General features: G+C 34.7%; 1 protein-coding gene across 2 annotated transcripts in view; it reads right to left on the reverse strand.

Moving 5' to 3' along the window:
- Positions 1 to 724: 724 nt before the first annotated feature.
- The window catches only part of HDX (highly divergent homeobox), a 224,203-nt gene continuing 209,300 nt past the window's right edge, over positions 725 to 15,627 (reverse strand). For both annotated transcript variants that reach the window (XM_041741274.1, XM_041741275.1), the window contains exons 9-10: positions 5,723 to 5,845; positions 725 to 1,479 (exon numbers count right to left, since the gene is read on the reverse strand). In XM_041741274.1, the coding sequence (XP_041597208.1) occupies positions 1,354 to 1,479; positions 5,723 to 5,845 (249 nt within the window). In that variant the 3' untranslated portion in view covers positions 725 to 1,353. The remainder of the gene's footprint in view (positions 1,480 to 5,722; positions 5,846 to 15,627) is intronic.

The raw sequence follows: 15,627 nt of genomic DNA on the forward strand, positions 1-15,627 counted from the left end.
CCCCTCCTCATCTCTCTCTCTCTCCCTCTCTCTAAAAAAAATCTAGCTACTTGATTAATCTTTTAGGAATAAATAGTAAATTAACCATGCAACACAATTCCACACAGCCAATTCAGAAATAGATGATTCTGTGTGCTTAGGGAGAAACTGAGAAACTGGCATTTACCTTTCTATGGGTCTTGTTAATACCATCTGGTGCCCCAGAAGAAACAGTCTGCAAAAATTTTCTACAGTGTGTAGCCATCTGGTACCTACTCATAGAACAACTGGGTAACATGCCCATTTTAGGAGTGTACTCACTGAATAACGTCCAGGAAATTCAGAGGATTGTGAGTTACATTCATAGTAGTGTATAACTCGTTTTGGATATTATCCTTGGCTGATGGCTCTGTACAAGCCTCACATGAGAATGAGGTAAATTTTGTGGCAAAGCTGAGTGACTAGATTAAAAAAGAAGACTCTGCCTCACCTTGACTTCCTGTTTCATAAAATGCAAGAATTGAAACAAATATAAATGTGTAATATTTGTGCAACATTTCATCTAACTCAGTTACACAAATTTACTAGTAGAATGTAAGTCCTAATATTTTTCATTTACAGCAATGAAGAATCCTCATTAAGACTAATGTTTTACAACATTTTGTTTCTGTACACTGAATTTATTTGACTTCATGTTGGTGAATTACTTTTCCATAGTGCTTCCCCCTACCCCCAGATATTTGGGTTAGAAAACAGAAGAAGAATACCAACAATTTACACATATATACCAGTAATCACTTCAATTTTCAATCATTAGCTTAAGTCAAATTCTCATAAGAATTGGAAAATAAATCCCAGGACTCATCCAAGTAAAATCATTTTTAAAGTTTTGTTTTCAAATTTTAGTCCACTTTCCTGAGTAAAAGTATATGTGGATGATAGGAAAGGAGAGAGAAGAAAGATGTAATGGCTACAAAACAAAACTAACCAAACTTTAGTAACTTGATAAGCAATGTTGAAATACCTTTATTTTTGTGTCTCTGGTGAAAACTATTACTAAAACTAAGATTCTTCTAAAAGCCACACAAAATCTTTCAGAAATTAGGTATTATGCATTTCATAGATAAACTGCTAAAAATTAAATACACTTTTCCCCAGATTTTTGTCAGTTTGGAAAAAAATTCTCAAATGCTGCTTTTAAATTTCACATACATTTTTGCACTGTAGCCATTATATCTTGTCCATTCTTCACAGAACATGTAAGTTTCAACAATATGTTTTTCCAACTGAAGAATTTTGAGGCAACAGAATGAAGTTATCTTGAAATGTACACCTGTTAGGCAGCCAAAGGCTGTATTACATATCCCCCTCAAATCACAAACTGTCTGAGGCATTTTTCTCAGATAAAGAAGACACACTGAATGAGGTATCATCAGGCTCCGGTGAGGCATGATTGAAATCCATCTCTTCTAATTCAGGAGGTAAATCTGACAGCAGTGCCTGAGTCAGAAAAATCAATTTTTTAGAATTAGTATGTGGGCAAGTTTTTTCCCCCAATTTTATGTTAATAAGTGTTCTCTCTTGTCAATTTATTTTCATGTACTTAAAGAATGAAACATTTTTCTTCAGGACCTTATACAATACCTTACATAAAGCAAAACTCTTCATACACTATTAAGGAAGTAACAAAATACTGGATCTTGAGATTGTGGTTTATATAGAATGAAACCCTAGACAAAAGGGAAATCAGGAGGGAAATGAGAAACTATTTTGAAGCAAGTGCTTTGAAGTATTTGAGAAAAGTGATTTTCATACTAATTTTTTAAAAATTTATTTATTTATTTATTTATTCATTCATGAGAGACACAGACAGAGAGAGGCAGAGACACAGGCAGAAGGAGAGGGAGAAGCAGGCTCCATGCAGGGAGCCTGATGTGGGACTCGAGCCCAGGTCTCCAGGATCGCGCCCTGGGCTGAAGGCAGAAGCTTAACTGCTGAGCCACCCAGGTGTCCCTCATACTAGTTTTAAATGTTCACTGATCACTGCTAAAGGACTTTAAAATTATATTCATTATTAAAATACTCCTGCCCACTTATGCTGTCCTTTGGAGAAAAATACTTTTCATAGGATTAATCGGTACTTCAGTGGGAGAAAGAACATATCAATTAGGAAAAAAAGCTCAGTTATTCTACTTTAAACTAAACTTTAACAACTTGAAAATTCCAAGTAATTTTTTTCTTTTCTTAGGCTATGGCCTTATCTATAGATGGCCAAGTACCAACCCATTGAACCAATGAAACTAGCTGTGAAAATATGTATCTAAGAGGGCTGCTCATTTCTCTATTGGAGTAATGAAAATAAGCCAAGAGTCATGAACCAAGCTTTGCCATGGTATAAGTGTTTCAGCTGGAATTGTAGAGCATGCACCCATACAAGAGGAATAAATAATTAATAGTTTTACATGATTGACTGTGCTAATGCTCACTGGACCATAAAAGATACTGTGAACTAAATGATTATTTTGACACTGCCAATATTAAAAATAATATATCATATCTGGGTACTTTTGCAGAATTAATTGTAGTGTGGGCTTTGGGTGCAGCACCAATAAAGACCAAGGGAACAGGGACAAATGCAAGCTTGCCATACTGAATTAAAGAACAGAGAGGCAGGGCATGTTGGAGAATTTATGAAATCCATTGTTGAAAAAAGATAACATTTTATTTACTTTATTAAAATAAATGACATTTATACCTTTTGTCTTATAGCAGATAGACAAGATTAGAACCTTTCTCCTTTTTGTCAATCTACATAATGAAAGACTAACTCCTATCTGATAGAACAGTTGTTATTTATTTTATACTATTAAAGCTCATGAACTTCTTGCTGAAATTTGGAGAATTTACAAAGCAGTGATCTACTGGTTCTATATTATTTCTAAGGTGTTAGGTTGCAGTCATAGGACACAAAGCCATTTTCTTATACAATGGTTGTTTATCACTAACCCAGTCAAAATGGAACTGACTGGGCTGTTCATAGTGGCTGATCATGGTTTATGAGAAATACACCACTGCATTTAGTTCACTTTGCAAATGTGAAGAAGCCATATTTAAAAAGTCAAAGTCCTCCAACTCACATTCATTGATGATGTGCTTAGAGTATTAGAAAGCCAAGTAAATGACCGGACTTAATGACATTCTAAATGCTAGTGGGGAGACCTTCAAGTCAAAAGAAAATTTTATTTATTTATTTATTTATTTATTTGTTTATTTATTTATTTATTTTGTGATTTCATGTCATGTAGCTGACTGACTATATATAAGGAAGCATGGGGCATTACTGATGCATAAGGTCCACTTCAAATTTCTTTTTACTATCTTACTGGATTGCAACTTTGGCACACCAAACAAATCTATGTATTATGACAAGAGCTGCCTTTTTCATAGATACAAAACACATAATTTTTTAAAACTATAGGTTAGTCTATCTTCATTATATCCTCTTCATTAGTCTATCTTCAGTGTCTGATCTAGTGCCATATTCCCAAATGATTAAAGCAATTCCCAGGGATTTGTCTTTATAACACTTATTCTAAGCCCTGAGAAATGAATGCCAAGTTCCAAAATGTTAATCATTCTTATCCTCCTTGCAAAGTGGATAAATTGACATTCAAGAAAAGCAAAGCAATTGATCTGGCTGGGATCTCACAGTGAATTGCCAGGGGAAGAAGGAAAATAATTAATGATAGTACAGTGTTGGCAACATTATTTTTATTTAAAATGGCTATTAATTAAAAAAAATCCTTTTGGGTAATCTAATATTTCAATGAGATAGAGCCAAATATTTTTAAACCCTGGACTGCTCCATGGGGGAAAAATATGCTGTGGACCACTCATCTCACTGAGCTTACCCAAACCAAAATTCATGGAAAAAAAATTTAAGATTTTTAAAAATGAGAAACCAATCACACAATGTTTTTTTTAACTAGGTAGAATAAAAATTGCTTTTGCCCATAAATAAACCTTTAAGTATCTCATAATGTAAAAATTAGTAACTTAGATCACCTTAATAACTTTTGTAAACTACTATTGGTGTCTTCTGTATTTAGACATTTATTATACCTGATCTCAACTATAAAAATTAGTAGTTTCTATTTGGGTGTAATTATATATGCAATTACTTTCAGTATAATTTTCATATGACTTTCTCCTTTTTGATGGCAAATGTTTTGTCATATCTTAGTTCATCGGTCTTTTATCAGAAGAAAAGTAAGTATAAGAGAAGGAGAAAAGTAAGATATACAATAGCTACTTTTATTTGTTAGTGGTCTTGGAGAAAGAGCTAAGTCAGGGATGAAGTTAGAATTTGAAAACAAAATGCAATCTGTGAGCTGTTCCTAGATTTCAAGACACATATCTGCTAGTTAGCTAGCCATGTAACTCTGAATTCAAAAACCATGCTGTAACTTTTGGAACCAGTACCACACTCTAAGTTATTTCTATGATTGAACCTAAATTTTACAGTTATTTCAAATTTACATACCCGTGGGGCCATGTTTAAGACTGTCATCTTATTCATTTAAAATCCTAATTTACATTCCTAAAAATACACTTTCAATATGTCATGGAATATGAATAATTCACATAATACAGCAACATGCTTAAATAAAGTGGGCAAAGGTAACTGAAAATAAGTGTCTTGGAACATCTATTTGTGGGAGGCATGGAGAGAGCAAACTTTATAAAACTGGACACATACTGTACATACTGGATTGAATCTCATGAGTATTCTTTTCCTTTAAAAAAAGAAGAATTGTGGAATGCTAAGACTTTTTGCCTGGAGATATCTGGGAGGATACAAGTCTTGTTTAGATATAGAGGATTATTTTTTTTCTCAGTATGCTTGATATTCCTTGCTGAATAAAAACCTGCAAGGCTGCTTCCAAATTAATGGTTACCTGTGTGACATACTATTTACTGAACGTCTCTAACAACAAATCAACACAATAGTATACAACTCAGAGGAACATTTGGTATTATTTAGCACTGAATGTAACATTTAATAAAATTTTATAATTTTTAAGCAAGCTTAATACATTTTATATAAATTTCACATGAAAAAAATGAGGCAGGATATGTAATTTGGAAGGAATTTGTAAATAAAAATCCATAGTGACAAACAAAAGACATCTTTGAGGCAAAGAAACCAAACATTCTAGTTAAATTGTGAAAAGTAAATGATGCAATGTGGCCACAAAGAATTTCACAAATTGCATATTTTTTAGTGATAAGAAACATATTATGAAATAGAAAGTATTCAAATGTTTGTGAATCTAGTGAGATCTGGAGGGTAACTGAAATCCAGAGGAGGGGCAAATTCCTCACCTCTGTTATTCACAATCCAAAACTGTGCCTCTCCAGTTGAGGTAGCCCAGTCTCTACAAACATTTTGAGAATTTCTTTAAAATTAAATTTTAAAATTATTTTTCCCTGCTTAAGTCTAGCCTGAAATTAAGAAAGTATGTTAATCAGTTATTTTATTTTCTACAAAGCAGCATACAAATATCTGAATATGAATCTACTCTTAAAAATACTGTGATAAAAAGGTTATAAAGTCACAAATCCTTTCTTGATGTCAAGCAAGAATGAAGAATAAAAATGAAAAAAAATATTAAGAACTCAGCGTCACAAGTCATTTTTCAACATGATACATTACAACTTACTATTCTCTTTTGGCACGTACCTGCTGTTGTTCCTTATCATCAGCTTTCATAGCCAGTATCAAGCTTCTAACAAAGGTCTTGAGTTTAAAGTATTTTTGCTTTTGAATCTCTAGCTCATTTTCAATGAATCTGACTTCTTCATTCTGAAGGAGAAAAGATAAAACAATACAATTACCCTATGCAAACCTAAGACTATACATGTTTGATGCACAATAAAGGTTTAAAAAAAGCAATGAAATTAGCACAGAAGATAACGTTTTGGCAAAAGGAATGTAAAGCACAGAAGGAAATTACCCTGTTATTCAAAGGCTACCTTTTAAGCAAATCACCAACAGAAAACAATTTGCAAGGTCAAAAATAAAATCAAATAAATTCCAGTAAGAGAAAACTCAAGGAATAGTTTCCTTTTGGAAAGAATCCTCCTATGTGAAATCTAATTAGCATTTGGATGAATGAAATATAATTAGCTTTAAGGACAGAGTCCAATTAACTCCAACTAAAGAGCAATTGAATATGCAGTAATGCTGAAAGAACCATTCACAAAGCCAAATACTGAGAACTAAAAAGATTATTATTTTGTACCAAGGAGAGACTAAAATTATTACTGTCTTAAGTAGTTTGTTGAGCTCTCCGCCTTTATGTAGGACTCTGTTATTCAAAAAATATCTCCTAATGTACCACTGTGTACCACTTATTTGAGACACTGTCTCTTTTCACTACTTTTGTTAGTTTGGTAGGAAAAGAACAATACTAAGATTTGTGAGGATTTTAGTGCCAGTTCTACTAATAGCTGTGTTAAACTTGAGCACGCCAATCAAGCTTTCTGTGATTCTATTTACTCATCAGTGAAATGGATATAATACTAATAATCTTTGGCAATTCTAGGTTTGAGGCTTATAAGGCTCATATATGATAATGGTCACAAAAGTGTTCTGAATAGGTTAACTAGTAAAGCTACAGTAATCAAGAAGGTGTAATATTGGCAAAGGGTGGACATACAGATCAACAGAACAGAAAAGTGGCCAGAAACATATATATTTTCTTAAATATATTAAATATTTTCTTAAAATGTGCTGAGGTAATTCAATAGAAAAGGACAATCTTCCAAAAATAGTGGTTGAACAATTGTAAATCCACATAAAAAGATTATCAATCCTAAAAAAAGATTATCAATCCTTACATCATATACAAAATTTAACAAGTTTATAAAACCTAAAACCATAAAACTAGAGGAAAGCAGGAGAAAATTTTTGTGTCCTTGGTTTAGGCTGTTTTTCAACAGGCACAAAAAGCATGAAACTTAAAGACTTCATCAAAATTAAAAGAATTAAACAAAAAAACTTTGCTCTTCAAAAGACACTCTTAAGAAAATAAAAACATGAGGTACATATTGGGGGAAAATAATTGCAAATCACAAACTGATAAAATACTTGTTTTCACAATACATAAAGAATGTTGACAATTTTAGGACCACCAACAGAATAAAAACAAGAAAAATATTTGAATACACATCTCATCAAAGATGAATTGAATGACCAATAAACATGTGAAAAAATGCTTGTTATTTGTCATTAAGGAAATGCAAATTAAAACCTCAAAGAAATACTACCACTAACAAACTACAATACCTAAAGTTAAGAAGACTGACAATAGCTAATGGTGGAGAATGTGGAGCAACTAGAAATCTCATACATTGCTGGTGGGATTATAAAACAGTACAGACACTGGAAAATATTTTGGCAGTTTCTTATAAAATCAAACAATCTTTGTTTCTTGCGATTTGACTCAGGAATCTTACTCTTAAGTATTTACCCAAGGGAAATGAAAATATGTGTCCACAAAATGACATACATGAATATTCATAACAGCTTTAATCATAATAGCCAAAACCTAAGAACAACACAAGTGTTCATCAGCAGATAGATAAACAAAATGTGTTCTTGATTACACAACTGTGTCCACTTGTCAAGACTCATTTAACTATATAAAAGGTGAACTTTATTGTATGGAAATTATATATCAAAACTTGATTTAAATTGTTAGCTAGCCCTCTTGCCAAAAAAAAAAAAAACCACCTTAAAAATGTTAAAAATAAGCTATAAGTATTCTCTGTAGCTGGAGAACTGGTCTCAAAGAGCATAGCAGGACCTTTATCAGTATATGTTCAAAGAGCTGCATAAAAAACATTGAAATTAGTTAATTCTATGGTCATTCTTATTGTTTCAATTGTAAGGATACAGTTATATTAATTGCATTCATGCTATGAGCTGCACCAATTATTTCATCAGCTCAGTTTAGAACTTCTTTTACCTAATAAAACTGCTTCCTTTTTAGACAATTTAATATCAAGCTATCAATTTAATATCAATTTAATAATCTACAAATGATTATTTAAGCCAAATTCCTTATACAAAAGCTCCCTACAGCAATCTCATTGAGTAAAGCAGTATAATAAAATTTAACACCCTTCTGCCATATTATATTTGACTAATTCTAAACTTATTTTTTTAGTATTTACTGTCAGAGCAATACTATTAGTAAAGTTCGGACCCAGAAGTCTTTTCAAATGCAGGAATTGTAATGTCTCCTTTGAATGTATAGTCTTAATGAACAGCACTCACAGTCAATTAGAAAACATTTCAAAATATTAACTCACATTTGCAGAAATCACAAATCATCTTTTGGTTTACAGATCTCTATTTTCTCATGCAAATATTTCTTTTACTCAATATTTATACAGTGTTTGAGGGGTCGAGCTCACCAACTTGCCTCATAAGTATTTTGGATTGGTCAAAACTCAGCATGTGGATTTCTAGCAATATATATCAATCAGAAAACCCACTATGCACAAACTGAGTATTGCATAGTAATAATATTACTATAGTAATGATTATTACTAGTAATAATCATTACATAGTAATAATTATTGAACACATATAAGAAACCATTCTTTCATTTTGTTTCAATGAATTCCAAGAATAATGAGGGACTATTTAATTCAATGTGGGAGAAAAGTTATAGTGATCCAGTTTCTAATCTTAATTGATTTTATAGAAGTAAGTACTTGCATACTATAATTAAAAGTTTTTTTTAAGGATAAGTAGACTAAATTATTCACTGATGCAGGAATTAGATACTAGATACCTACATGCTGGAAACTAGACCAGGTAACACATAGATGAAGAAAAATCTATACTTTCAAGAAGCTTATGATGAATATACTTAAGAAATCAGTGAAGTGATTTTGATCCCCAAACAAGGAATACTAGCATATGTATGCAAAAAGGGAACAAAACTATTCTCTGAAAAAAGACTGAATTTCAAAACTGATAAGCTGTTTTAAATCAACATCATGAAATCAGCAATGAGAATTGTTATATGAGGTTTTATTTACCCTTAATTTATATTTCCTTTTTTTCTGGGAGAAAATAGATTTCAATTCAACTAATCTCCAACAAATCAATAAGGAAAAGACATTAAAACTTTAGAAAATTAGGCAAATACTTTAAAAGTTACTTCACAAAGATTATACAAAAGGCCAATATCATAATAAAATATTTAGATGTATTAATTACCAGGGAAATGAAAATTAAAACCATAATACAATAATATTTCACGTGAAACAGAAAGGCTAACATGCAAAAATCAGACAGTACTACTCAGGGAGAATACTAGAATTCCCATTCACTGATGCTGATGTGTAAAATTGGGAATTCCAATAAAGTTGAACATTTTTTACTTATTTCCCTTATGACTCAGCAATTCTATATGTGTGGAAATGTGTGTGTGTAGATATAGATATAGATACAGATACAGATATAAATATTTACACATATATGTTATATATGATATTACTCTTTTCTACAAAACTGTTATAATTGAGGTAAAATTGACATACAATGTTATATTGGTTTCAGGTATACAAAATATTGATTTGACAAGTTTCTCAATGCTCATAACAATAAGTCTAGTCCCAATCTGTCACCATATAATGGTAATAACATAACAATATTATTGAATATATTCCCTATGTTGTACTTTTGTACTCTGCATCTTATTTATTATGTAACTGGAAGTTTGTACCTCTTAATTCCCTTCATCTACTTTGTTCATTCCCCCATAGGAACCACCTCCCCTCTGGCAACCACCACTTTGTGCTCTGTATTTAAGTGTCTGTTTATTCTGTTTGTTCATTTGTTTTGTTTCCTAAATTCCATGTTTTTTTTTTTTATTTTTTTATTTATTTATTTTTTTATTTTTTAATTAACTTTTATTGGTGTTTAATTTACCAACATACAGAAAAACACCCAGTGCTCATCCCGTCAAGTGTCCACCTCAGTGCCCGTCACCCATTCCCCTCCAACACCCGCCCTCCTCCCCTTCCACCACCCCTAGTTCGTTTCCCCGAGTTAGGAGTCTTTATGTTCTGTCTCCCTTCCTGATATTTCCCAACATTTCTTTTCCCTTCCTTTATATTCCCTTTCACTATTATTCATATTCCCCAAATGAATGAGAACATACACTGTTTGTCCTTCTCCGATTGACTTATTTCACTCAGCATAATACCCTCCAGTTCCATCCACGTTGAAGCAAATGGTGGGTATTTGTCGTTTCTAATTGCTGAGTAATATTCCATTGTATACATAAACCACATCTTCTTTATCCATTCATCTTTCGATGGACACCGAGGCTCCTTCCACAGTTTGGCTATTGTGGCCATTGCTGATAGAAACATCGGGGTGCAGGTGTCCCGACGTTTCATTGCATCTGAATCTTTGGGGTAAATCCCCAACAGTGCAATTGCTGGGTCGTAGGGCAGGTCTATTTTTAACTCTTTGAGGAACCTCCACACAGTTTTCCAGAGTGGCTGCACCAGTTCACATTCCCACCAACAGTGTAAGAGGGTTCCCTTTTCTCCGCATCCTCTCCAACATTTGTTGTTTCCTGCCTTGTTAATTTTCCCCATTCTCACTGGTGTGAGGTGGTATCTCATTGTGGTTTTGATTTGTATTTCCCTGATGGCAAGTGATGCAGAGCATTTTCTCATGTGCATGTTGGCCATGTCCATGTCTTCCTCTGTGAGATTTCTCTTCATGTCTTTTGCCCATTTCATGATTGGATTGTTTGTTTCTTTGGTGTTGAGTTTAATAAGTTCTTTATAGATTTTGGAAACTAGCCCTTTATCTGATATGTCATTTGCAAATATCTTCTCCCATTCTGTAGGTTGTCTTTTAGTTTTGTTGACTGTATCCTTTGCTGTGCAAAAGCTTCTTATCTTGATGAAGTCCCAATAGTTCATTTTTGCTTTTGTTTCTTTTGCCTTCGTGGATGTATCTTGCAAGAAGTTACTGTGGCCAAGTTCAAAAAGGGTGTTGCCTGTGTTCTCCTCTAGGATTTTGATGGAATCTTGTCTCACATTTAGATCTCTGATCCATTTTGAGTTTATCTTTGTGTATGGTGAAAGAGAGTGGTCCAGTTTCATTCTTCTGCATGTGGATGTCCAATTTTCCCAGCACCATTTATTGAAGAGACTGTCTTTCTTCCAATGGATAGTCTTTCCTCCTTTATCGAATATTAGATGGCCGTACATTTCAGGGTCCACTTCTGGGTTCTCTATTCTGTTCCATTGATCTATGTGTCTGTTTTTGTGCCAGTACCACACTGTCTTGATGACCACAGCTTTGTAATACAACCTGAAATCTGGCATTGTGATGCCCCCAGCTAAGGTTTTCTTTTTTAAAATTCCCCTGGCTATTCGGGGTCTTTTCTGATTCCACACAAATCTTAAAATAATTTGTTCTAACTCTCTGAAGAAAGTCCATGGTATTTTGATAGGGATTGCATTAAACGTATAAATTGCCCTGGGTAACATTGACATTTTTACAATATTAATTCTGCCAATCCATGAGCATGGAATATTTTTCCATCTCTTTGTGTCTTCCTCAATTTCTTTCAGAAGTGTTCTATAGTTTTTAGGGTATAGATCTTTTACCTCTTTGGTTAGGTTTATTCCTAGGTATCTTATGCTTTTGGGTGCAATTGTAAATGGGATTGACTCCTTAATTTCTCTTTCTTCAGTCTCATTGTTAGTGTATAGAAATGCCATTGATTTCTGGGCATTGATTTTGTATCCTGCCACGCTACCAAATTGCTGTCTGAGTTCTAGCAATCTTGGGGTGGAGGCTTTTGGGTTTTCTATGTAGAGTATCATGTCATCGGCGAAGAGGGAGAGTTTGACTTCTTCTTTGCCAATTTGAATGCCTTTAATGTCTTTTTGTTGTCTGATTGCTGAGGCGAGGACTTCCAGAACTATGTTGAACAGCAGTGGTGAGAGTGGACATCCCTGTCTTGTTCCTGATCTTAGGGGAAAGGCTCCCAGTGCTTCCCCATTGAGAATGATATTTGCTGTGGGCTTTTCGTAGATGGCTTTTAAGATGTCGAGGAAAGTTCCCTCTATCCCAACACTCTGAAGGGTTTTGATCAGGAATGGATGCTGTATTTTGTCAAATGCTTTCTCTGCATCTAATGAGAGTATCATATGGTTCTTGGTTTTTCTCTTGCTGATATGATGAATCACATTGATGGTTTTACGAGTGTTGAACCAGCCTTGTGTCCCAGGGATAAATCCTACTTGGTCATGGTGAATAATTTTCTTAATGTGTTGTTGGATCCTATTGGCTAATATCTTGTTGAGAATTTTTGCATCCATGTTCATCAGGGATATTGGTCTGTAATTCTCCTTTTTGGTGGGGTCTTTGTCTGGTTTCGGAATTAAGGTGATGCTGGCCTCATAGAACGAATTTGGAAGTACTCCATCTCTTTCTATCTTTCCAAACAGCTTTAGTAGAATAGGTATGATTTCTTCTTTAAACGTTTGATAGAATTCCCCTGGGAAGCCATCTGGCCCTGGACTCTTGTGTCTTGGGAGGTTTTTGATGACTGCTTCAATTTCCTCCCTGGTTATTGGCCTGTTCAGGTTTTCTATTTCTTCCTGCTCCAGTTTTGGTAGTTTGTGGCTTTCCAGGAATGCGTCCATTTCTTCTAGATTTCCTAATTTATTGGCGTACAGCTGTTCATAATATGTTTTTAAAATCGTTTGTGGGATCCCTGGGTGGCGCAGCGGTTTGGCGCCTTTGCCCAGGGTGCGATCCTGGAGACCTGGGATCGAATCCCACGTCGGGCTCCCGGTGCATGGAGCCTGCTTCTCCCTCTGCCTGTGTCTCTGCCTCTCTGTCTCTCTCTGTGTGACTATCATGAATAAATAAATAAAATCTTAAAAAAAAAAAAATTAAAAAAAAAATAAAATAAAATCGTTTGTATTTCCTTGGTGTTGGTAGTGATGTCCCCTTTTTCATTCATGATTTTATTAATTTGAGTCTTCTCTCTCTTCTTTTTAATAAGGTTGGCTAATGGTTTATCTATCTTATTAATTCTTTCAAAGAACCAACTCCTGGTTCTGTTGATCTGTTCCACAGTTCTTTTGGTCTCGATATCATTGAGTTCTGCTCGAATTTTAATTAACTCTCTTCTTCTGCTGGGGGTGGGGTCTATTTGTTGCTTTTTCTCTAGTTCCTTTATGTGTAAGGTGAGCTTTTGAATTTGAGATCTTTCCAGTTTTTGAATGTATGCTTGTATTGCGATGTATTTCCCCCTCAGGACTGCTTTTGCTGCATCCCAAAGATTTTGAACGGTTGTATCTTCATTTTCATTAGTTTCCATGAATCTTTTTAATTCTTCCTTAATTTCCTGGTTGACCTTTTCATCTTTTAGCAGGATGGTCCTTAACCTCCACGTGTTTGTGGTCCTTCCATATTTCTTGTTGTGATTAAGTTCTAATTTCAAGGCATTATGGTCTGAGAATATACAGGGGACTATCCCGATCTTTTGGTATCGGTTCAGACCCGATTTGTGACCCAGTATGTGGTCTATTCTGGAGAAAGTTCCATGTGCACTTGAGAAGAATGTGTATTCAGTTGAGTTTGGATGTAAAGTTCTGTAGATATCTGTGAAATCCATCTGGTCCAGTGTATCATTTAAAGCTCTCGTTTCTTTGGAGATATTGTGCTTAGAAGACCTATCCAGGGTAGAAAGAGCTAGATTGAAGTCACCAAGTATAAGTGTATTATTATCAAGGTATTTCTTGAGTTTGGTTATTAATTGGTTGAAATATTTGGCAGCTCCCACATTCGGGGCATATATATTGAGGAGTGTTAAGTCCTCTTGTTGGATAGATCCTTTGAGTATGAGATAGTGTCCCTCTTCATCTCTCACTATAGTCTTCGGGGTAAATTTTAATTTATCTGATATAAGGATGGCAACCCCTGCTTTCTTTTGAGGACCATTTGAATGGTAAATGGTTCTCCAACCTTTTATTTTCAGGTTGTAGGTGTCCTTCTGTCTAAAATGAGTCTCTTGTAGACAGCAAATAGATGGGTCCTGCTTTTTTATCCAGTCTGAAACCCTGCGCCTTTTGATGGGGTCATTAAGCCCGTTCACATTCAGACTTACTATTGATAGATATGAGTTTAGTGTCATCATATCTATTCAGTCCTTGTTTTTGTGGATTGTTCCACTGAACTTCTTCTTAAAGGGGAATTTTAAGAGTCCCCCTTAAAATTTCTTGCAGAGCTGGTTTGGAGGTTACATATTCTTTCAGTTCCTGCCTGTCTTGGAAGCTCTTTATCTCTCCTTCCATTTTGAATGAGAGCCTTGCGGGGTAAAGTATTCTTGGTTGCATGTTCTTTTCATTTAGGACCCTGAATATATCCTGCCAGCCCTTTCTGGCCTGCCAGGTCTCTGTGGAGAGGTCTGCTGTTACCCTAATATTCCTCCCCATAAAAGTCAGGGACTTTTTTTCTCTTGCTGCTTTAAGGATCTTCTCCTTATCTTTGGAATTTGCAAGCTTCACTATTAAATGTCGAGGTGTTGAACGGTTTTTGTTGATTTTAGGGGGGGATCTCTCTATTTCCTGGATCTGAATGCCTGTTTCCTTTCCCAGATTCGGAAAGTTTTCAGCTAGGATTTGTTCAAATACATATTCTGGCCCTCTGTCCCTTTCCGCGCCCTCGGGAACCCCAATTAAACGTAGGTTTTTCTTCCTCAGGCTATCATTTATTTCCCTTAATCTATCCTCATGGTCTTTTAATTGCCTGTCTCTTTTTTCCTCAGTTTCCCTCTTTGCCATCAACTTGTCTTCTATGTCACTCACTCGTTCTTCCACCTCGTCAAGCCTCGTCGTTAGGACTTCTAGCTTGGATTGCATCTCATTTAATTGATTTTTAATTTCTGCCTGATTAGATCTAAATTCTGCAGTCATGAAGTCTCTTGAGTCCTTTATGGTTTTTTCTAGAGCCACCAGTAGCTGTAAAATAGTGCTTCTGAATTGGCTTTCTGACATTGAATTGTAATCCATATTTTGTAACTCTGTGGGAGAGTGGGCTGTTTCTGATTCTTTTTTTTGAGGGGTTTTCCTTCTAGTCATTTTGCTCAGTGCAGAGTGGTCAAAAACAAGTTGTATTGGGAAAAGGAGAAAAAGAGAGAGAAGGAAAGAAAAGAGAAAAAGAAAAAAGAGAAAGAAGAAAAAAATAGGGGAAAAAGAGAAGAAAAAGAAAGAAAAAGAAAGAAAGGAGAAAAAAGAAAAAAGGGGGGGTGGGGGAAGCAATCAGAAATCAAGAAGAAAGAGAGAAAAAAAAAAAGCACAAAACAAAACAAAACAAAAAAAAACAAGAACAAAAACAAAAAAACAAAAAACAAAAAAAACCACGGGGGAGTATCTTCCGATTCTGTGTAGTTTAAGTCCCTTGATTTCCCTTGGAACTGGTCCGTCTCGCTGGTCTTCTGGGGGAGGGGCCTGCTGTGCTGATTCTCAGGTGTTAGCACTTGGGGGAGCTGCTCTGCCCCTGCCTGGTGCAGGGCTCAGTGGGGG

The sequence above is a fragment of the Vulpes lagopus genome, chromosome X (genome assembly GCF_018345385.1).
Source record: "Vulpes lagopus strain Blue_001 chromosome X, ASM1834538v1, whole genome shotgun sequence".
In the NCBI taxonomy this organism is placed as follows: domain Eukaryota; kingdom Metazoa; phylum Chordata; class Mammalia; order Carnivora; family Canidae; genus Vulpes; species Vulpes lagopus.